Source organism: Brachyhypopomus gauderio, chromosome 4 (assembly GCF_052324685.1).
Source record: "Brachyhypopomus gauderio isolate BG-103 chromosome 4, BGAUD_0.2, whole genome shotgun sequence".
Taxonomy (NCBI): Eukaryota; Metazoa; Chordata; class Actinopteri; order Gymnotiformes; family Hypopomidae; genus Brachyhypopomus; species Brachyhypopomus gauderio.
The window spans coordinates 10,503,716-10,527,624 of NC_135214.1; the positions used below are offsets into that span (position 1 = coordinate 10,503,716).

The 23,909-nt window shown below is 47.6% G+C and overlaps 1 protein-coding gene across 2 annotated transcripts in view; it reads left to right on the top strand.

Moving 5' to 3' along the window:
- znf804a (zinc finger protein 804A) overlaps window positions 1–23,582 on the top strand; it is a 44,757-nt gene extending 21,175 nt beyond the window's left edge. For both annotated transcript variants that reach the window (XM_077002138.1, XM_077002139.1), the window contains exons 2-4: window positions 11,331–11,465; window positions 15,173–15,303; window positions 16,172–23,582. In XM_077002138.1, coding sequence (XP_076858253.1) covers window positions 11,331–11,465; window positions 15,173–15,303; window positions 16,172–19,682 — 3,777 coding nt within the window. In that variant the 3' untranslated portion in view covers window positions 19,683–23,582. The remainder of the gene's footprint in view (window positions 1–11,330; window positions 11,466–15,172; window positions 15,304–16,171) is intronic.
- Window positions 23,583–23,909: the final 327 nt, after the last annotated feature.

The following is a 23,909-nucleotide window of genomic DNA, read 5'->3' on the forward strand; positions in this document are numbered from 1 at the left end:
ATTTGAGGCATTATTCATTATCTGCTGATTCTATGGATCAAAGTGTTAAAGGCACATGAAATGTGACAGCTCACCGTATGAAGTATCTGGGAGCGTTAGGCCCATCACACATTCAGACTCATCCTCCTGTCTACTTCTTATGCTCAGGTTCCCGCTCTGAACATGTCCATGTTGATGGGGCATGAATTCTGCATAAATACTGCAGCAGTACAGTATCTTTGTGCAGGGGAACAGGAGAGTAAAGAGAGTATGAGAACAGGGGAATGTGAGGACAGGGGAGTGTGAGAATAGGAGACTATGAGAATAGGAGAGTATGAGAACAGTATGAGTGTATGAGAACAGTATGAGCGTATGAGGACAGTATGAGCGTATGAGAACAGCAAGAGAGCATGAGAACAGTATGAGTGTATGAGAACAGTATGAGCGTATGAGGACAGTATGAGCGTATGAGAACAGCAAGAGAGCATGAGAACAGTATGAGTGTATGAGAACAGGAGAGTCTGAGAATTGGAGAATATGAAAACAGTATGAGCATAAGAGAGAAGTATGAGCGTATGAGATCAGGAGAGTACGAGAACTGTATGAGCGTATGAGAAAAGGAGAGTGTGAGAATAGGAGAGTATGAAAACAGTATGAACGTATGAGAACATAATGAGTGTATGAGAACAGGAGAGTGTGAGAATAGAGTATGAGAACAGCATGAGCGTATGAGAACATTATGAGTGTTTGAGAACAGCATGAGAGTATGAGAATTGTATGAGTGTAAGGGAACATTATGTGCGTATGAGAACAGTATGAGCATATGAGGACAACATGAGCATGTGAGAACAGCATGAGCGTATGAGAATAAGAGAGTATGAGAACAGTATGAGTGTATGAGAACAGGAGAGAGTATAAGCACAGTATGAGCGTAAGGGAACAGTATGAGTGTAAGAGAACAGTATGAGCATATGAGGACAACATGAGCATTTGAGAACAGCATGAGCGTATGAGAATAAGAGAGTATGGCAACAGTATGAGAGTATGAGAGAACAGTATGAGTGTATGAGAACAGGAGAGAGAGAGAACAGGAGAGAGTATAAGCACAGTATGAGCGTAAGGGAACAGTATGAGTGTATGAGAACAGTATGAGCATATGAGGACAACATGAGCATGTGAGAACAGCAAAAGCGTATAAGAATAAGAGAGTATGAGAACAGTATGAGAGTATGAGAACAGCATGAGCGTATGAGAACAGGAGAGTGAGAATAGGAGTGTATGAAACAGTATAAGTGAATGAGAACAGCAAGAGCATATGAGAACAGCATGAGCATATGATAACATTATGAGTTTATGAGAACAACATGAGAATATGATAATAGTATGAGCATAAGAGAGCAATATGAGCGTATGAGAACTGGAAAGTGTGAGAATAGGAGAGTATTAGAATAGTATGAGCGTATGAGAGCCGTATGAGCATATGAGAACAGCATGAGCGTATGAGAATAAGTGAGTATGAGAACAGTATGAGCATATGAGAACAGTATGAGCGTATGAGAGCAGTATGAGCATATGAGAGCAGTATGAGCATATGAGAACAGGAGAGTGTGGCCTGTGATTCATGCTTCTACCCAGCTCAGGTTGTTTACATGCATAAAACATGGTCATAGGATCTAATAGTGTCAGCAGGAGAGGATTAAAGTGCCCTGTTAGATGATGACTTGCCTGATACAGAATTCATTTATTTTTCTGCAATTCAAGGCATTTCTGCACCTAATAAGCCCCTACTATCATCATTCTGGTCTGCTGCATTCTGCTGTCTTTCCACGCAGTCTAGAGGGATAGAGGAGAACTGGGTCATTAGAATTATTTTGATTTTCTCTCTCTGCACCATATCTGTGGGTAGTGGGGGGTGGAGACAGAGTAGGGAGATGTGTGTAAATGGTAATCAGATTTCATCATCCAATCAAAGGGTGATTTGGCACCTTTGATGTGTGCCTGCTTGCATCTTTGGCAGTGTTCAGATGCTTTGTGTTACCATAGTGATCAGCTGACCCACACCTGGTCTGTGAGTCAGACTGGAGAGAGGAAACATATTTAGCTGTTCATCAGCTTCAGTGCTATATTTAGAAACAAAAACAAAAACATCACTACCTGCGGTTTCTATCTGAGCAGCAACTCTGTGTGTGTGTGTGTGTGTGTGTGTGTGTGTGTGTGTGTGTGTGTGTGTGTGTGTGTGTGCGTGCGTGTGTGTATGTGTGTGGGTGCTGGTGTGTGTGTGTGCAGGTGCTGGTGTGTGTGTGTGTGTGTTTGTATGTGTGTGGGAGGAGATGCTGATGTGTGTGTGTGTGTGTGTGTGTGTGTGTGTGTGTGTGTGTGTGTGTGTGTGTGTGTGTGTGTGTGTGTGTGTGTGTGTGTGGTTTGGTGTGCTATGTGGAGATTTATATGATGTGTGCGTGCATGTTCAGCTTTGTGGTAGTAACGTCTCTGTCTTCAGTCTCTGAGTCTGCTGTACTACAGCTGAAAGCCAAACCCCCTCACAACCCAGTGTGCAGCTGAGTTCCCAACCAAATGTCTCTGCAGCAGTTAACCGGCTTTCAGATGAAGGATGGCTTTGAGGTACAGACTTCCCACCAGTGCCTCCAGTCCTTAGTCACAAATCAGCATCAGACTCCAAATCCCAGCAGCACTTGCATGCAGTGACCCCACACACAGGCAGACAGACAGCTAAAAGTCAAAGGGATATTGACCTTTTTCACTGCTGGCCAGTACAGACTCATGTTTCATTGTTGTGATGTCATGCATTTTTAGACTGGTATTAGTAATGTTGTAAGGATATTATAATTAATTAATAATGTTCTATAAGGATATTAGAAAAGCCTGGAATTTTCAGGCTCTCACTTACATTCAAGCCTGCAGGATTTATGGAAGGTTTCCAGGATCCAATGCATTTATATTTTATTTATTTATTTTATGTAAACATTTTTCAAATATCCACGTCTGTAGGACTGTGGTGCCATGGTGCTAAAATCAAACACTCCGCAAAATGGGCTCTGTGAAGTATTTTTCGTTATAGAGGAATCACGTTTGGTAACTGTAAACTCATTTACACTAAAGGAAGACTGTAGTAGGATCACCCCACGTTCCAGTGCCAGTATTTCTGATTTCCATGAGGCTGTACAAAATACAGAAGAAACTCTGCAAAGTGCCTCCAACCATATCCAACTCGTACAAACTGCCCACCCGCTAAGAGAATCAGCAAATCACTCATCTTTCAGATGAAACGTCACAGTCATCTGTGGGTGGTGTTGGATGTTATCATGTCCAGCTCACATCCCAGTGCTCATAGTGTAGCAGTGAGAGTGATACACACTCTGCACTCCGGGCAGATTACCACTTGCTTTCCTCTCCAGCTCAAGCTGGTGGAATCTTCACATTGTGTTCCATCATAATTTGAGAAAAGTGTCAGCTGAATGTTGAGATATATTGGTTGTATTGTGTATTATTTTAGTGTGTACAGTGTATTTTTGTATTATTTGAGTTTGTTGGAGTGTCTTGATAGCAGATTGTTATTTCACGTTGAGATAATCCCCATGACTGTACAGGCTGACTGTGCCTCAAACACACAGGCCCCATTTGATGGGACGTGGTAGTTAAAGTAGCTAATCATAAATAAACTTCTGACCCATATTCATCCTGCCCATATTTATCCTGCTGTATCAGGTAGTCAGAGGGCAGTCCCTTCTGTACACTTGGCTCCTGATGGTTGTTCTGTGAGGTTGTTCTGTGAGGTTGTGTTGGGGGGGTTGTTCTGTGAGGTTGTTCTGTGAGGTTGTGTTGGGGGGTTGTTCTGTGAGGTTGTTCTGTGAGGTTGTGTTGGTTGTTCTGTGAGGTTGTTCTGTGAGGTTGTGTTGGGGGGGTTGTGTTGGGAGGTTGTTCTGTGAGGTTGTGTTGGGAGGTTGTTCTGGGACCACAGCAAAGCACCTCCTTCCTACTCCAGACTGATTGCAGATGATCATTATCGCATGACTTCCTCCTTCACCACAGGAGAACCTTCACAGCTGTCAAACAATGCCATGTCTCTGCATAACAGCTGAGTATCCACCCCCTCTTCTCCTCTCTTTCTCTCCCTCTTTCTCTCCTCCCCCTCTCCTCCCCTCCCCTCCACTCTCCCCTTCTCTCTCTCTTCCCCTCTTTCCCATCTTACCTTCTCCATATCTCCCCTCTCCCTCTCACATCTCTCTTCTCTGTCTTGTCTTCTCTCATTCCTTGTTTCTCTGACCCCAACCCCCTATCCTGATCCCTCCATCCTTGTCCTGATCCTGATATATCCTGAACCTCAGGAGCATTAATGTTCTGTTACATGCATTTACTTGCTTTCTGAGTAGCATTACAATAGCAATTCAGGGTTCCTCTGTCAGTCTTTTTCAAATAATTGTAATAGACATTCAGATCATATTCCCTTTACTCTTAATGTTCTGGAATATTCTGTCTCACATGGAGTGACACAAAGTGGTTGAGAGGTAACTAAGCACTGGAGAGCGATAGTCAGTGGTGCCACAGATCGTCCAATCATTTAAGTCTTTGGTGTCACAGATGATCAAATCATTTAACTCTTTGGTTTCAAAGATTGTGTCACTCACATTTGGAGAGACAAAGGCATGGTTGAATAAGAACGAATGAATTGATTGATGATTTTGGATTAGGAGTAGTTAGCTAACAGTGTGTAAGTATAATAATTGTGCACTAAAAGAACAATGACGGTAGACCGTAGCCCCCGGTACTGGCCTAATGGCACCCGTGGTCTGTGCCAGGCCTCTGATAGCACAGTCTGTGTTCCCATTACATCCATCATCTCTCTGCTGTGCTCTGTCCAAATCCCACTGAATGCCTCCAAATCCTACAGGCCTCTCTTACTGGAGCACCTACAAATTCTTTCCCTTAAGTACACAAGAGCTCCAATTAGAATCCATTCTACCAAACTGTTAAGAGCAGAGAGGGGCTGTAATGTGTTTGGCCATTAGTGGAGAGTCCAGAGAGCACGACCGTCGGACGGGTGCTTGGCAGCAGTGAAGGATGGTAAAGGTTCCTCCATTAATAATGCTGCAGGACTTGGCTGATGTAGGACTGAGTCACGCTCGGCTTCCATCTAAATGGAGCTTCAATAATTTATTATGTTGAAAGGAAATCTTTAGGCTTACAGAGGTTTACTTCAAGCTGAAATGATCAACCTAAATGGCAACGCCAGCTAGTGTTTTTTTGTCTTTTGACATTTACTAAATAATGAATTTACAGTAAAAACCCTCCCAGGAGGGGCTTCCCCTTTTCCCTCCCACCAGAAACTCCCTTCACAAGCACACAGGTCTGTGCCTGCCTGGATCAGGTCTGTGCCTGCCTGGATCAGGTCTGTGCCTGCCTGGATCAGGTCTATACCTACCTGGATCAGGTCTGTGCTTGCCTGAATCAGGTCAGGTTTGTCTGTAACTGTCTGTATCGGGTCTTTATTTGAATGTTGAATGTTTCCCAATTTTCTTCTCAATCATTCAGTAACAAACCAGCTTCATAAACACTTATGTGAGAACTAATATTGATGATGAATACTGAAAGTTACACACACAAACATCTCACCTCTCTCCCTCACGCACACACGCACACACGCACGCACACACACACACACACACACACACACACACACACACACACACACACACACACACACACACACACACACACACACACACACCAAACAAGACACACACGCAGACAGCACATGGACATGGAGCCTCTGCCCCCCCCCCCCACTAAACTGTGTGTGGTGTATATGGTGCCTTTTGTACTTGTTGGTAAATGGATTTGTGTTGGGTTCCAGAGGAAAGCAGGGTCATGAAAAACCCATTAGCATACGTTGGCTTGATGTGGGTACAGAATTCTGTTCATGCTACTACTTATTTATACATTTATAAATGCTGAATATTTATAAATAGTGTTCAGAGTCATGCACAGTCCTGATGAATATTCGTGAGCAGTGTTCAGAGACATGTTCGCTGTCCCGCTATCTGGTGTGTTTACTAGGATCTGTGCTCTCTGTTTTTGATAAGAAGTCCTGAGGATTATTACTGATTCTCAGTCTTGGACATCGTAAACTTACTAAGAGCATTCAAGCATAAACCACAGAGTTCTCTTTGTAAACGAAGGCAAAAGTAATTTAGATATCAGAATAATCAGAATAATTTAGAATGGAATCATAAGTAATGTAAAAAAAATTCTAAACTATGTACATATTAAAATATGTATAACATCGTGTGAAGGATATTATTATTTTCTTAAAGAATCAGATATGTGCAAAGCAACACATTTATCAACTTTTAGAGATTCTGTGCAATATGGCTGAAAAGTGTGTTGTTTGCTGAGTGGGTGGTGTATGTGTTGAGTGTGTTGTTGAGTGTATTGAGTGGGTGGTGTACACTGTGTGTGTTGAGTGGGAGGGGTGTGTTCTGTATGTGGTGTGTGTTGTATGTAGGCTAGCGTATGCAGCATGGTGTATTTTTAACTCCTCATTGTACTGCAGACGATTTAGCTTATAAAAATGGCGCTGTATCATTTCTTATTTCACAGCTTGTTTGGCTCCTGTGTGAGGTGCCTGTAGTGGGCACCACGTCCTGTAGGGGGCACCACGTCCTGTTCAGGGGCAGCACCCCTGTGTGTGATGCCTGTCAGGTGGCAACACACCCTGTTCTCGGCAGGACAGTGGGAGCAAGTCAGGGTTTATATTTTCATGACTTAGATACAGTGCAGCTGAGTGTATTACACTTTGCAAGCGCATTGTGGACATTTTCAAAATAGATTTTCATTTTTATGAAACTATTTTATGCACTGCTAAAAATAGTGTGGATGTCTCAAATTCTCTCACCTTTCTGGATATATTTGTCAGTGCCTTTAATCCACATTTTCAACCATCCATGCTAAGACCTTTTAAAACACACACACACACACACACACACACACACACACACACACACACACACACACACACACACACACACACACACACACACACACAGACACACACACACACACACAGGACTTTGTTGTGTGTGTGTTATTTGGTAACAAATCCCAAAAGAAATGTTTTCAGTCAGAGATTCTCTAGCTGTGAGAAGCACTCACTGGATGATCAGGGTAAGAGTCTTCTCATGAGACCACATACAATACAGGACCTATACAGACTTGATACAGGCCCAATATAGACCTGACACAGGCCTGATACAGACTTATACAGACCGGATACAGGCTCAATATAGACCAGATACAGACAAATACAGACCTGATACAGGCCCAATACACACCTGATACAGGGACAATACAGACCTGATACGGGGCCAATACAGGCCCAATATAGACCTGATAAAGGCATGATACAGACCAATATAGGCCTTATACAGGGCCAATATAGACATGTTAAGGCCTGATACAGACCAATATTGGCCTGATACAGGGCCAATATAGACATGTTAAGGCCTGATACAGGCCTGATACAGACCTGATACAGACCTGATACAGACTAGATACAGGCAGATACATGCTTCAGATATGGGAGCTGTGTGTTGTGCATGGGCCTGATGAACATTCTGCAGTACAGGTGACAGTCTAGAGCTCAGACTAGAGCTCAGACTAGGGCATGTGCCCCCTTCAGGTAAAACTGGAAAATCTCTGCACTGTGGTTGCCAGTTTCTATCTGCGTTGACTACCTCTGATTCCTTCTCCTCATAAATTATGCAATCGTCTTCTCAAAAATACAAAAAATAAAAAATAGCTGAGAACAAGATTGCTGTTCTTGTCCTAGGGTATTTCCATGGTGAGATATTGTTTGAGCTCCTGTAAGCATGCACATGTGAATCAAGTGAATCTGTAATTAAAGTTCTGATCTGGCGGTGTTTGATGCTCATGAATATCTGGTGTGTTGGGGGATGAATCCCCCGTTCACGCTGCCCAGAGTGCCAACCTCCAGGCTTCCAGCTGCAGGTGTGTTGGGGGATGAATCCCTCGTTCACGCTGCCCAACATCCAGGCTTCCTGCTGCAGGTGTGCCAGATGTGCTCTGTTTTTCCCACCACATAAAAGACATCAGTAAACGTGCTGCACCATAAAGAACACAATCATCTTAGCTCACCACAATCGTATATTCTTTTTATGTTTCTATAAATCCGCTTCGCGTGCAGGCCCCTAAGATTGACCTTGGAGAAAGGTCATTCAAGAACATAAACATCTGACAGCAGATTGTTGAGCGTGTGCAGTTTCTTCTGCACTTTGGTGCACTCCAGTAGACTGACATGATTCATACTAGTTCGCTTTATAACAACTGCATCTGCTAATTAGAGCGGCCTCTCCTCATTCAGAAATTATATTGAGGAACCTGCTAACGTATATCAGGGGCAATGTACCATGGAAACAGCTGGAGGGTTATGATCAGGGTTAAGATTTGGGTTTGGGTTGAGGTTAGGATTTGGGTTGGGATTGGGGTTAGGATTAGGGTTTGAGTTGGGGTTGGGGTTGGGGTTAGGGTTTGGGTTTGAGTTTGGGCTGGGGTTGAGGTTTGGGTTTGGGCTGGGGTTGAGGTTAGAGTTTGGGTTTGGGCTGTGGTTGAGGTTGGGGTTTGGGTTTGGGTTGAGGTTAGGGTTAGGATTTGGGTTTGGGTTGGGGTTGAGGTTAGGGTTTGGGGTTGGGCTGGGGTTGAGGTTGGGGTTAGGGTTAATACAGCCAGTCATGGTTTCCCAATGGATGAGGTTCTGGAGATGTATGATATCTGATTATATGAGTCACTTTTGGAAAATGGACTGCCAGAACAAAACTCACTCTAGGTCTATATGGCAGATGTGTAATGTACACTAATGTAGTGTAGTGTAGTGTAATCTAGCATAGTGTAATGTAGTCCAGTGTAGTGTAATGTAATGTTGTATAGTGTAACATAATGTAATGTTGTATAGTGTACTGTAATGTGATGTAGTGTAACATAATGTAATTGTAATGTAATGTAGTATAGTTAGTGTAGTATATGTAGTGTAGTGTAATGTAGTGTAGTGAAGTATAATGTAGTGTAGTATAATGTATTGTAGTGTAGTATAATGTAGTGTAGTGTAATGTAGTGTAGTGTAGTATACTGTAGTGTAGTGTAATGTAATGTAGTGTAGTATAATGTAGTGTAGTATAATGTAATGTAAAGCTGTACCACCAACTGCTGCTAGAGAAAATGTGGCCACTTCCTGCAGCCAGTGAGGGTTAAACAGGTCCACAGCAGCTCCATCAAGGCACATTAGCCCAAACACCTCCACTCTCCACTCACCAGGGATGATACAATTACGCTGATTAATGCTAATAGCACCGCAGCAGGAGAGACGGGCTGCTGGGCTCTGGCTCTCTACACCACGGCTGCCTGCTGTCCTCCCAGGTTCCCTCGGGTCACATCAGCCCCACTGGAAGGTCAGAGGTCACCTACAGGATCTGAGGAGATCTTGTGGGGGAGCCATAGACCCCTAGGAAAGTGAACGCCTTATATCCGAGACTCAGGGGAGGGTGATCCACAGCACTCCTCCATGCTCCAGTCTACTAGATGTATGAGCTCATTACACACATTCAAACATCTTCATTTGCAGTAGTGCTGTGGTCCATCCCAGCATTGGTGCTGTACGACTGTACTGGTCTGTACTGGTCTGTCCTGGTCTTGGTAACTAGTTAACCACACTGGTGTTCCTCTATTAAACAGCTGTGAGAAGAAAAAAGTGTAGAAATATGATGCTTAAATGTCTGTTGAATTAAAAACATTGCGATGCACAAGTGTTTGCACGTGTGTGTGTGCGTGCGTGCATGCGTGCGTGCGTGCGTGCGTGCGTGCGTGCGTGCGTGTGTGTGTGTGTGTGTGTGCATCAGGGACACGCTGAGCAGGATGCAGTCCTTGTGTTCTCATGTGGGGTGAGAGAGACTGATTGCTCTGATCACATGATCACATCTGTGGTAGATGGTTAGCACAGGGGTACAGATGCAGAGAGCCTTGATCCAGTCCTGTGGAACTTCATCACGGATGTTGTTGGCTTTGAGTCCTGGACACAAGATGGTAGTCACACTGTTACAACAGGCTCAGGTGTGCGTGTGAGCGTGTGTGTGTGTGTGTGCGTGCGTGCGTGCGTGCGTGCGTGCGTGTGTGTGTGTGTGCGTGCGTGCGTGCATATGTGTGTGTGTGTTGGAGAGTTAAGTGCTGTGAGGGTGGGAGGTTAATTAATGTTCTGGTGAATCTACTCCAAGCTGCTACTGGGGTTTCATTCAACATCTTAAGACCAGGAAGAGTTATATTAAACATACATATAAGTTCTACTCTTAATATATTCACAAGATTGGGGATGAGTTACACTATAAATACACTCACAGGCTTGAGGAAGTGTCATACTATACAATATACTATATACAATATAGTATATTCACAAGACTGGGGATGAGTTACATGATAATTACATTCAAAGGAGGGAACAGGAGGGTTTCTCTGCCCTCCACACAGACCCTCTGGGATCGTCAGCGTCTCATGTGTGTCTTTTGAATATTTCATGTTTCTATGCGTTCACACCAATGTTGAAATTTAATTTAAAATAAGATCTGCCCTGGTGAAACAGTTCTCATCCCAGATTCGTGGTAAATCAATATTTAATAAAGCATATTAAAAAAAAAAGAACAACCAATGAGGATTGAGGTGTCTGTGCTGAAGCAGTGTTGTGTTCTAACAGCACGCTACAAATATTCTTCCAAAACAAACTGGTGATTCATCACAGTGCCACCAACAGCGTGCACCTGCATTCAGAGGTGCAGCAGATGACCATCATTCAGAGAGCGTCCACACGCCCCCCTCGGCTGGGATTAGTCTGCTGTCAATATCCTGCTGGTGTCCTTCCCGGATCCTGTTTGGGTCCTGTTCGGGTCCTGCTCGGGTCCTGCTCATGTCCTGCCCAGGCCCTGCCCAGGTCCTGCCCCAGGGGTGAGCGTTTTCCTCTACAGATCAGCAGAAGGCCGTGTCTGTGCTGTCAGCCTGTACAGACGCTGCGGGCTCATCTCACACTCCGAGTTTGTCTGCTACACCAGCAGTTTCGTTTGCGTATCAAGCGCGGCAGAAACAGTGTTATTTTATTTCCTATCCTGGCGTGCGGTCTTCCTCCTCACTGCCTCCCTGAGTGTTCTCGTGGGCCGCTGAGTCACAGGGAAGCGTTCGTATATCAGACACAGTGCCATGTGTCGGCTATATAACACCCATGCACAGGTACGGCTCCCCAGACTGCCGGTGCTGACGGAGTGTCGTGTTACGCTGTGTTGCAGGAGAAGGAGAAAACCTTGGCCAAGGCTCTGGAGGACCTCAGGGCTAACTTCTACTGTCAGCTGTGTGACAAGCAGTACTACAAACACCAGGAGTTCGACAACCACATCAGCTCATACGACCACGCTCACAAGCAGGTAAATGGCACTCCACACACCTCAGAGGGGCAGCCCAGCTGGGACTCTGGGACCATTTGTGCAAGATCACGAGAAATGGAGTTTGCAGCAGGTGTGTGGGACACTGGGCAGAGTAGGAGGCTCTGGCTCCTCACGACGAGCCTTTAATTTCAGGCACCATAGATCACAGGCCCAGAGGACGACGGGCACTCAGGCGTGGTGGTGGTGTTGTTGTTGTGCCACTGCTGTTGTGATTGTTGTTATTGCTGTTTTCGTCCTCTGACTGCCGTGTGTATAAACGCGTGTGCTGGTGCAGGCACGCGTCTTCTCCCCCGTCGTCACACGCAGCCCGTTTACTCTGCTGATATGTAGCCAGGCTCAGAGCTGCAGTAATGAATAGAGAGTTCTCAAACTGCGCTCTGCCCTGTGGCAAGAAGATCTTTGCTGGACACTTTCAATACTGCCGGTAATGTAATTTACTCAGACATGTGGGTAATTCTGGGCAGTGTGATGCAGAAAAATGTGCCATGTTTCATGAGCAGATAAAGGGGATATTATGCAGACTTGAAAAGTCTACAGAAATAACCATCAACCATTTCTGTTGATGTCCTGTAGTCTAGGTGTGTGTGTTCATGTCATGTAGTCTGGGTGTGTGTCGATGTCCTATAGTCCGGGTGTGTGTTCATGTCATGTAGTCTTGGTATGTGTTCATGTCATGTAGTCTGGGTGTGTGTTGATGTCCTGTAGTCTGGGTGTGTGTTGATGTCCTGTAGTCTGGGTGTGTGTTCATGTCCTGTAATCTGGGTGTGTGTTCAGGTCCTGTAGTCTGGGTGTGTCTGGGTGTGTGTTGATGTCCTGTAGTCTGGGTGTGTGTTGATGTCCTGTAGTCTGGGTGTGTGTTCAGGTCCTATAGCCTGGGTGTGTGTTCAGGTCCTGTAGTCTGGGTGTGTCTGGGTGTGTGTTGATGTGAGCCAGGCTTAGAAAGGAGAACTGTGTTCACAAACACGGGAGTGACCCTTAATAGTGAGTTAAAGCTTTAATTCGAGTGTGTTTGATATTGGCATTAACCGACACACTGACTCATGCAGAAACTAAGCACAGGGCGTCTCCCACCTGGCTGTCAATAACACACTCAATGATCTATCGACCCACACAATCTACAACCCCCTCGCCTGCAACCTTCATATTGAGTAGTGCAAGAGGACTGAAATGGACAGATTATGGACGGGAAATCAGCATCACAGAGTATGTGACACACACACACACACACACACACACACACACACACACAGCTCTAAGGAGTAATAGATGAAGAGCAGAGAGGAGGGGCTGGGTCTCTGGTACACAGTGACTGTCCAGGGCCCAAGGAAGAGCTGCGCCCCCTGCTGGACACTGGACGCTGCACAAACACGCTGTGGGGGCCACCCCCATCACACCAGCAGACATCACAACGTGTGTGTTACAGGTCCCAGCAGCAGTGGGGCACACAGACACACAGACACATTGTCAAACACACAAGTGAATAGTCCAGTAGTAGGATAGGAAGGTGTGCTCGCCCCAACAGGACTGCAGCTGGCTCACAATGATGAAACTGCATCCATTCATTTGAAATACAGGTCACTCACATTATAAGATCGTTCTGCAACTCTCCCCCTAAACACATTTCCAATCGATGAATATCAGCTGCTACAATTCACCTGAGAGTGACAGAAATAAAACTGATGCCCAGACTCACAATGAAGCTCTGTTACTGAACAAAGCTAAATCTGCCCACACTGAGAGAGAGAGAGAGAGAGAGAGAGAGAGAGAGAGAGAGAGAGAGAGAGGGAGAGGGAGAGCGGGAGGGAGGGAGAGGGAGAGCGGGAGGGAGGGAGAGAGAGAGAGAGAGGGAGAGGGAGAGCGGGAGGGAGGGAGGGAGGGAGAGAGAGAGAGAGAGAGAGAGAGAGAGGGAGAGGGAGAGCGGGAGGGAGGGAGAGAGAGAGAGAGAGAGAGAGAGGGAGAGGGAGAGCGGGAGGGAGGGAGGAAGGGAGAGAGAGAGAGAGAGAGAGAACGAACAAGACCAAGGGAAAGAGAGACACAGAGAAACACAGAGAGATCAGACCAGTTACCCTAGTGGCCTGTTCTGTGCTAAGAGACCCTTTACCATCACTGGTGTGTATGTGCCGTCTCCTGGCCCCTCCACTCTCCTCCAGCAGTGGGGTCTTACACTTACAGCACCACTGAACCAGAGAAGAACAGCACGGAGACAAATCCCTAATATTAGAACTGGGATGGTAGTTTTGGTCCAAACTGTTACTATCCTAAAGTACACAGCACCCACACAACACAGGCTGTACACAACACTGCATACACACAACAACACTGCCTGTATACAACAACACTGCCTGTACACAGCAACACTGCATACACACAACAACACTGCCTGTATACAACAACACTGCCTGTACACAACAACAATGCATACACACAACAACACTGCCTGTATACAACAACACTGCCTGTACACAACAACACTGCATGCACACAACACTGCATGCACACAACAACACTGCCTGTACACAACAACACTGCCTGTACACAGCAGCACTGCCTGTACACAACAACACTGCATACACACAACAACACGGCCTGTACACAGCAGCACTGCCTGTACACAACAACACTGCATACACACAACAACACTGTCTGTATACAACAACACTGTCTGTATACAACAACACTACCTGTACACAACAACACTGCATGCACACAACAAAACTGCCTGTACACAACAATACTGCATACACACAACAACACTGCCTGTACACAACACTCACTGTCTCACTCCCAAAGCCTCATCACCAGGAAAAGCTGTCCTCTCAAAGCAAAACATTAAATATAAACACCTAATTGAATGAGAGCTTATAAGATCGGTAATTAGATGTGATGGCTGTTGCAGGACAGTGGAGATGTTTTAATGTTTTAAGAGGATATTATCATAAATATGCCAGTCCGATGTTAATGACATTTAGTTTCTGGGTTTTTTGCAGGTTATATCTATATATAACAGGAAGACAACGACAAAATCAATAAAAGCTACTTTACTTTGCTATTGTATAAAACAGAAATAACCAAGTCTCTGTCTCTCTCTCTTGCTCTCTCTCACGCACTCACACACACACACACACACACACACACACACACACACACACACACACACACACACACACACACACACACGCAAACACATGCATGCACACATGTGTTTGAACACAGAGGAGTTTATTTCAATCCTGCTTTCAGGGCAGAAATACTTTCATACCAGCAAGCGGATGCAGATTAGTATCAGTGAGTTTTGTGTGATGTAAATAGGACAATTTCACGCAGTTTAGTGACCTCATCCACAGTTACTCTTCATTCGCACTGAAAACTGGATTTTATGAAGCATGACATTGGTGCTCAGATGCCTTTATTCCACCTTATTCCCTTCCACAGTCTTCAAGAGAATATTCATCTGTTTTGCACAGCGTCCCTCGGTGTCTGATACAGAGATAGAGGGCTTTATAAAGCAGGTGCAGCTCCACACTCACACGCTGGGTTTGTATTGGCGTAACTGTGGTGCTCTGAGACCTGCCCCACAACACACCGTGCTGATGGAGAGATGGAGGAATGAGTGTGCCTATGTGTGTGTGTATGCGCACGTGTGGGCACGTGTATGTTCATGTGTGTGTGTGTGTGTGTATCTGCAGAGACTGAAGGATCTGAAACAGAGGGAGTTTGCCCGTAACGTGTCCTCGAGGTCCCGTAAGGATGTGCGCAGAGAGGAGAGGGCACTACTGCGGCTGCACCAGCTGGCTGAGCAGCGCAGGGAGGCCCAGAGGTGCGACCCCAGCCCCCTCCTACCCCACCCTGCTCCTGCCCCTACCCCACCCCTGCTCCTGCCCCTACCCCACCCCTGTTCCTGCCCCTACCCCACCCTGCTCCTGCCCCTACCCCACCCCTGTTCCTGCCCCTGCTACAGCCCTGTTCCTGCCCCTACCCCACCCCTGCTCCTCCCTTACCCCACCTGTTCTTACCCCTACCACACCCCTGTTCTTACCCCTACCACACCCCTGTTCCTGCCCCTACCCCACCCCTGTTCCTGCCCCTACCCCACCCCTGTTCCTGCCCCTACCCCACCCCTGCTCCTCCCTTACCCCACCTGTTCTTACCCCTACCCCACCCCTGCTCATGCCCCTACCCCACCCCTGCTCCTGCCCCTGCCCCACCCCTGTTCCTGCCCCTACCCCACCCTGCTCCTGCCCCTGCCCCACCCCTGTTCCTGCCCCTACCCCACCCTGCTCCTGCCCCTACCCCACCCCTGTTCCTGCCCCTGCCCCACCCTGCTCCTGCCCCTACCCCACCCTGCTCCTGCCCCTGCCCCACCCCTGTTCCTGCCCCTGCCCCACCCTGCTCCTGCCCCTACCCCACCCCTGCTCCTGCCCCTACCCCACCCCTGTTCCGGCCCCTACCCCACCCCTGCTCCACCCCTATTCCTGTGTTGCACACAGCCCACTTCATTAGCACCCTGCATGCAACATGGCGGCTCTGTACAATAAAGTTATAAATACAGCTATTACATCTGATGACATAAATGATATTTATTTTTCTGAAGCCCCTCTCGAGTCTTTCAGTACTTGAAGCTGTTCAGCGGTGGATTATGTAGTTTTATTCCGTTTCTTCTGTTGTGCTTCTCCTGTGTACCGTAGTGCCCCAGGGAGCGGGCCCATGTTCAGATCCACCACGGTGGCTGTGGAGAGCAGCTGTAGAGACGCCTGCTGTCCCGCTGCCTGTGGGGAGGTGCTGCCTGTGGCCCGCCAAGACACCCAGCCCACCGGGGGCAGCAGCTGCCCTGCCAGCAAGCAGACGCCATGGCCGCATGGGGGAAAGTCCAAGAAGCAGACCCTGCGACGCAAAGTTGCGTTCTCCTTCTCCTTCCCGAAGAAGGCCTGTGTGAAGCTGGAGTCTTCGGCTGCAGTGTTCAGCGAGTGCCCAGACGAGGGTCCGTCAGCAGGGGCCCGGAGGTCCCAAACCACCCGCACACCGGAGCTCCACCTCACCAACTGCCCCACCAGGGAGTCAAATGGTGAGGTTGAGCTGCAGGACAGGGAGGAGGCTTGTTCCTGCTCTGGAGCGCAACATGAGGGGCAGACCCGAGATCAGTACCCACACCAGGCCCCAGATCAGTCCCCAGATCAGTCCCCACACCAGTCCCCAGATCAGTCCCCACACCAGTCCCCAGATCAGTCCCCAGACCCCAGTGAGGTGTGGAGCCAGGGTTCCCTAGAAACATCCAGAGGGGGGACTGATCTACATGCCTCCCCTGATCTGTGTGCTTTTCTCGTCTATGCAGAGGACATGCCCGTGTCCCCACACTCTCCATGTGGACCTCACATTGTCCTCAACCTGGAAAATTCTGTGGAAAACGTTACGGAAAAAACCACAGTAAAAGCCACCATAGAAACGGCAGTGGAAACCACGTTGGAAACCACTATGTCTGAGCATAGCAGCAGTGTGAGTCAGGACAAGGAGCCTCCACTAAACACCTCTGACCCGTCACCTGGTTCTGGACCAGAGGAGCACTGGAGTGCCAGAGCGCAGACGGCTTTCACCACACCCCTTCCGCCGTTCGTGGCAGTCCTGGGTAGAGACAGTAGGACCATCTTTCAGTGGCCTTCTGAGATGGTGTCCTTCACCACCACAGAACCATCCTTGGGTTTCAGCTGCAACCCTCTTCACTTTGACTTCAGAGGGTCACAGGTCAGACGAGGCCCCAACGTTCAGGACGGCAAGCCCAACCCGCCCCCCGGCACGGACGAGGCTCCGTCCAGCCACGGAACGGAGGGAGCGGGACAAAGAAGCCACCGATACCACGAAGACTCGGACAGCTGCGAGAGGCAGAGGAAGCCCAGCAGGGGCAGGCGATCCAGAAGAAGGACGCACACCAGGAAGAGAACGGAGGACAAAGGGCGCGCTACAGACCACCGCCATTACAGGAGCAGGCACAAGAAGAGACAGAAAAGAAGCAGATGGAGACGCTCGGAGGACGGCGGCCAGGCCGATCAGAGCCCAACGCAGAAACGCATGAAATTCCACAGACAAGCCAAGAGCCGAGAAGGACTTGATAGCCAATTTAGAGGCGCCACTTCACAGCAAGAGCAACCATTACAGAAGTCAAAGCAATCAACTCCGAATCAGGCTGCAAACAGGAGCGTGTCTCCAGCTGTGGATGGGGAGCTGGGCTCCAGCAGACAGGAGGCATCAGGCAGCGTGAGCGGCTCTGCAGGCAACTCTGATGAGTCCTGCCATCGCACGGTGCTCAGGAACAGCGGGGAGACGGCCCCGCGCCCCGCAGCGGGGGAGGGAGCTGTCACAGGGCCTGCCCTCACCCCCACCCCCCCTCACATGTGCCACACTGGAAGGCCAACTCCATGGCCACAGAGAGATGGGGCTTTGTGGAACAGACAGGGGCAAAAGAGGAGACACAGAGACTCACAGGGCAGGGAGGGGAGCTGTGATGAGGTGCGGTGTGTGTGTCAGGTGCCGTGTAAGACGGGCAGGGAGCCAGATGGCTCGACCGAAGACGATGGGCTGGAGGATGAAAAATGTTGCTCGACGCATGGCGGAAAAAGACCGAAGCTGATCAATCAGACATCACACCTCACTACTGAACACAGTGAGGGTGAGAACGCAGTATCTCTAACTACTGAACACAGTGAGGGTGAGAACACAGTATCCATAACTACTGAACACAGTGAGGGTGAGAGTGCAGTATTTCTAACTACTGAACACAGTGAGGGCGAAAACACAGTATCCCTAACTACTGAACACAGTGAGGGTGAGAACACAATATCCCTAACTACTGAACACAATGAGGGTGAGAACGAAGTATCCCTAAGTACTGAACACAGTGAGGGTGAGAACGCAGTACCCCTAACTACTGAACACAGTGAGGGTGAGAACGCAATATCCCTAACTACTGAACACAGTGAGGGTGAGAACACAGTATCACTAACTACTGAACACAGTGAGGGTGAGAACGCAGTATCACTAACTACTGAACACAATGAGGGTAAGAACGCAATATCCCTAACTACTGAACACAATGAGAGTGAGAACACAGTATCCCTAAGTACTGAACACAGTGAGGGTGAGAATGCAGTATCCCTAACTACTGAACACAGTGAGGGTGAGAACGCAGTATCACTAACTACTGAACACAGTGAGGGTGAGAACGCAGTATCCCTAAGTACTGAACACAGTGAGGGTGAGAACACAGTATCCCTAAGTACTGAACACAGTGAGGGTGAGAACACAGTATTCCTAACTACTGAACACAATGAGGGTGATAGTGCAGTATCTCTAACTACTGAACACAGTGAGGGTGATAGTGCAGTATCTCTAACTACTGAACACAGTGAGGGTGATAGTGCAGTATCTCTAACCACTGAACACAGTGAGTGTGAGAACGCAGTGTTTTCTGTGGAGCAGAGAAGCCAAGAAGAGTCAAACGCACACTGCAGCCTTTTAAAAGGAGAGCATGACAGCTCCAATGGAGCAGAGCAAACCTCATGCAGTATTGATGACGCGGTGAGCAGTGCAGCTGATTGTCAGACACCAAGTGTCTCCGGTCAAACAGGCGTGGATAACAGCTGCTGTCAGCCGGACCCTCACCCTGCGCAGATCAACACCCCGAGCAGACAGGGCACCGAGCCCCAGTCTTCCGATACCCTGACACACGCACCGCCATATCTCAGAATGCCCGGCAGAGGGTTGGCTGCCCCCGTGCGGGCCTGTCAGCAGTGTGCTGCGACTGTGCAGGTCCCTGCAATGGCAGAGAAAGACAGCTATGCTAAACCGGGTCAGCCGGGTCAGTTGTGTGTGAGCTCGCTCCCCGAAGAGGATGGCCCCTTCTACAGCAGGCCCCGCCTCCAGGTCCACGTGGCCAGCCTGGAGAGGCTCCGCCTTCTGCGTGCACGTGCCCACACCCACGCCCTACACCAGCAGGTGTTCGCCACCAAGCTGAAGCCCGTCCTGCCCCGGCTGGCTATCCCAGTGCCCTCTCCTGTGCTCCACCCTGTCCACGTGCCTCCTCCCATGGCCCCCCGCACCCATCACCATCCGCCACGCGCTTCTCCAGCACCACACCACCTTCCTGCCCCCCCAGCCTCCACTCTTTCCTCAGGTGGTGCCCGTCACACGCCTGCCCCTGGGGCCTGAGCTCTGCCCTCCTGCTGCTACGCCCTTCATGACCCCTTCACAGGTGTCGGTGGTGTCAGGTCCCCCTGGCATCCACCCTCCTGCTGTGACATTCCATACCCTGCCCCGCCCTGCCTTATTCCCACCAATCCTCCACCGGCCGTCCTTCGGCCCCATACTGACCCCCCACCCTGCTGTGTTCCCCCTTCAGTCTCTCTTCTAGAGACCACCACACCCACCACCTGACATGGAGACCTCCACACCCTCCACCTGACACGGAGACAACCACACCCTCCACCTGACACGGAGTCAACCACACCCTACACCTGACACGGAGTCAACCACACCCTCCACCTGACACAGAGACCACCACACCCTCCACCTGGCACGGAGACAACCACACCCTCCACCTGACACGGAGACAACCACACCCTCCACCTGACACGGAGTCAACCACACCCTACACCTGACACGGAGTCAACCACACCCTCCACCTGACACAGAGACCACCACACCCTCCACCTGACACGGAGTCAACCACACCCTCCACCTGACACGGAGACAACCACACCCCCCACCTGACATGGAGACCACCACACCCTCCACCTGACACGGAGACCACCACACCCAACATGCCCTCTACGCCCACCACACCCATTACGCTCACCACACCCACCACAATCTCTACGCTCATCACACCCACCACGCCCTCTATGCCCACCACACTCTCTACATCCACCACACCCTCTACGCCCACCACACCCTCTACGCCCACCACACCCACCACACCCACCATGCCCACCACACCCTCTACATCCACCACGCCCTCTATGCCCACCACACCCTCTACGCCCACCACACCCACCATGCCCACCACACCCTCTACGCTCACCACACCAACCACGCCCTCTATGCTCACCACACCCTCTACGCCCACCATGCCCTCTACACCATCCTTGCACTCAGATGCTGCTGGCATCACTCAAACTATTAGACAGAGAAAAATTTATAAACAAAACAGCCATTTATATTATTAGTGATAAACATATATCTATACCATTTTGTTGCAACATTTCTTTTATAGACAATAAGTCACAGATATTTAGTGCTTTTAATTACAGTAATTCAGCAATCCTTCTTTTATCCTGTCAGCAACCTAATCCAGGGAGATTTATTTTTAACCAATGAGCCATGACTTTGTGAGTTGAGCGGCACCTCAAATGATTAACACAAGATGGAAAAAATAACTCATGTGTGACGATGTGTGTAGTGATCATATAGCCATTTAAACTTCTTAATTTGCTAGAATTGTTCACTACATCATAGAGCTCAACCACAGACAGATATCTGATGCTGATTCTCTCTTGTGTGCTTGTGTTCATGGTTTGCAATGACTCCTGGGATTATAAGCCAGTGTGTGTCTTACGTAGAGAATCTCTGTAGAGTTCATGGATCTCGACTGTCCACCCACATGAACCTTTATGTTCTTATGTAGAGTTTGCTCATTGTGTGGAAATGTTCAACATTACCTTGGTAATAGTGTCAAATGCAGCAGACCATGTGCAGGTGTGTGTAGGATCTTGTAGAAGGAGTAATGATGTATGTGTATGAGTAGTGTGCAAAATTTAAACAGGGTCTTTAAGCAAAGTCCTGGAACGCATCCTGAACACTGAAAAACGTGTAGACATTACGATTTCCTTTTTGTTTCATTTAAGTCCCCTGTGTGTGTGTGTGTGTGTGTGTGTGTGTGTGTGTGTGTGTGTGTTGTGTGTGTGTGTGTGTGTGTGTGTGTGTGTGTGTGTGTGTGTGTGTGTGTGTGTGTGTGAATGTGTGTGTGAATGTGTGTATGAATGTGTGTGTGTGTGTGTGTATGAATACATGTGTGTGTGTGTGTGTGTGTGTGTGTGTGTGTGTGTGTGTGTGTGTGTATGAATACATGTGTGCGTGTGTGTGTGTGTGTGTGTGTGTGTGTGTGTATGAATACATGTGTGCGTGTGTGTGTGTGTGTGTGTGTGTGTGTGTGTGTGTGTGTGTGTGTGTGTATGTGTGTGTGTGCGTGGGTGTATGAGTCTGATTCATATGTACCTCTTAAGGGTCCCTCAGAATCTCTTTGTCTGTTCAGAAGCAGGTGACCGTGTCCTCCTGTTTGTCAATGTGCAAAATCCATTCGGATTTGAAGGACTTTCTGGTATCTGCTGGAGATGGGAGATCACGGTAGCACAGCAGGGTCTCTATCTGAAGGCTTCCTCATCACACACTGGCAAACGAAACAGCCAAAAGAACACGAACTATGTTAGTAATGCCAGCCGTTCTGAGATGTAAACTCACCGTGGTGGCAGCGTGTTCATGGTTGGTACAGCACATTAAGATAAGCGGTGTTCAGCGTCACTGCCCAGGTGCACGTCGCTCTGCCTGACGCTGCTCTGCCTCTGAGCAGTGACCAGGTCTCTGCGGGATGCTCCAGCATCTCCAGGGCAGCTTGGAATTATGTTCACATCTCACTTCATCAGCGCATCAGCATTAGTGCTTTGGCAGGATTTGTACACCTGGCCATTAGCGAGGTGGAGATCAGAAGCTCACTGTGAAGAGTCCTGTGTGTGGTATGAACTCTACACAAACAGATTGTGCCTCATCTTTACATCAGTGTACAATGATTTGAAATTTATTTAGTACATCTGCTAAAATATTAAGACAGATCATTTAAAATAATCAGTTAGAAAAAAATCTATGTTGATGTGAGAAAAGATTTGTGAAGCATCTGGGCTTCTGTGTGATTTAAACTGTGATCTGACCATTATCTGTCATAATATCCACATAAATGGCAATGTACTTAACAACACAAAACCTTTTACTGAAACTTTACTGGAAAACAATTGCGAAAATAGTAAAATAAAATAATACATGGAATGGAAAGAAAATCTACATGAACCTGTAGAGTAACTTCTGTAATATAGTAACATATATAGTAACACATAATATAGAGAGCTGTAATATAGTAACATATATAGTAACACATAATATAGAGAGCTGTAATATAGTAACATATATATTAGTAACACATAATATAGAGAGCTGAGGTGTGGACTTCACTTGCTCTGCCATGAAAAAATTACACTTATTATTTTATACATTTATTAATAAAAGAGTTATACATTTGGAAGTATGGAAGACAGTATGGAAGACAGTATGGCCCAACTGAAAGAGACTTTTAGTCTCTCCTGAGAAGCTTTTCTCTCCAGTAAAGCTGTGAAAGACCTGAAACACATAGAATAGAACATCATGCTTGAACTGCAAAGAGTTCACAAACCTTTTCTCACAACTGTATATATAGAGTGATGTGGTCATTTTTCCATGGGCTGATGTTAGGAGTAGTGAAGTCTTAACGAAGGTGAAGACAGCTGCAACTCAGACAGCTGTGAATCAGACTGATGTGAATCAGACTGATGTGAATCTGTCAGTTTTAAATCAAATGAATGATGACTTCCTGTCTGCTAGCTACAGTTAAAAATCGTGTCAAACGTAGAGGCAGAAGTGGGTAGCTTTGTCGGTTCTTTTTCCTGAATTCGTCTGGTCTTTGTCCCGATCCACAGGTCAGTATTTCAGGTCAGTGACACATTGGCCCATCCAGCCCACCTTGTGTTCAGCACCATGTGAGAAAACCCCAAACCTACTCCACAATGTGTACAGACACACTGTATTTTTTCAGCAGTTAAATCTGTTTGCTTTATGAATATGTACATGTTGTAAAGGAATAATATTTATAATTCATGTAATATTTAATGTATCTGTAAATATGTTCCTGTTTTTATTGTGCAAGGTACCTAATACGTATGAAATATTTAGGTAAGAAAAAGCAAACTATGTTTTTTACGCCACTTTGCCAAATGAATGATGTTGAAGTAATATCTAATAAAATAGAGAAATGACTGCTATTTGTTTGGTTTTTATTCCACATCTATATTTGTGACTTTGTTCCTAACTGGAGTGTAAACACGTCTGTGAAAGCGGCAGAAAGTTCACATCAGACTGCTCTTCTCCACAGATGTGACACCCTGTTGAATATTTCATGGTGGAAGCTCACGGCAGCGATTCCACCCAGGCGCCTGGGCACCGGGTCACACTCACAGCCACCGAGCTGGAATCAAACTCACCACAACATGACAACCTAACACGTCCACAGCAGCAGCGACCAGCAGCTGCACATCTCCAACTCAGTGCAGGCCCGCGGGCTTCTGTAGGAGATTCTGA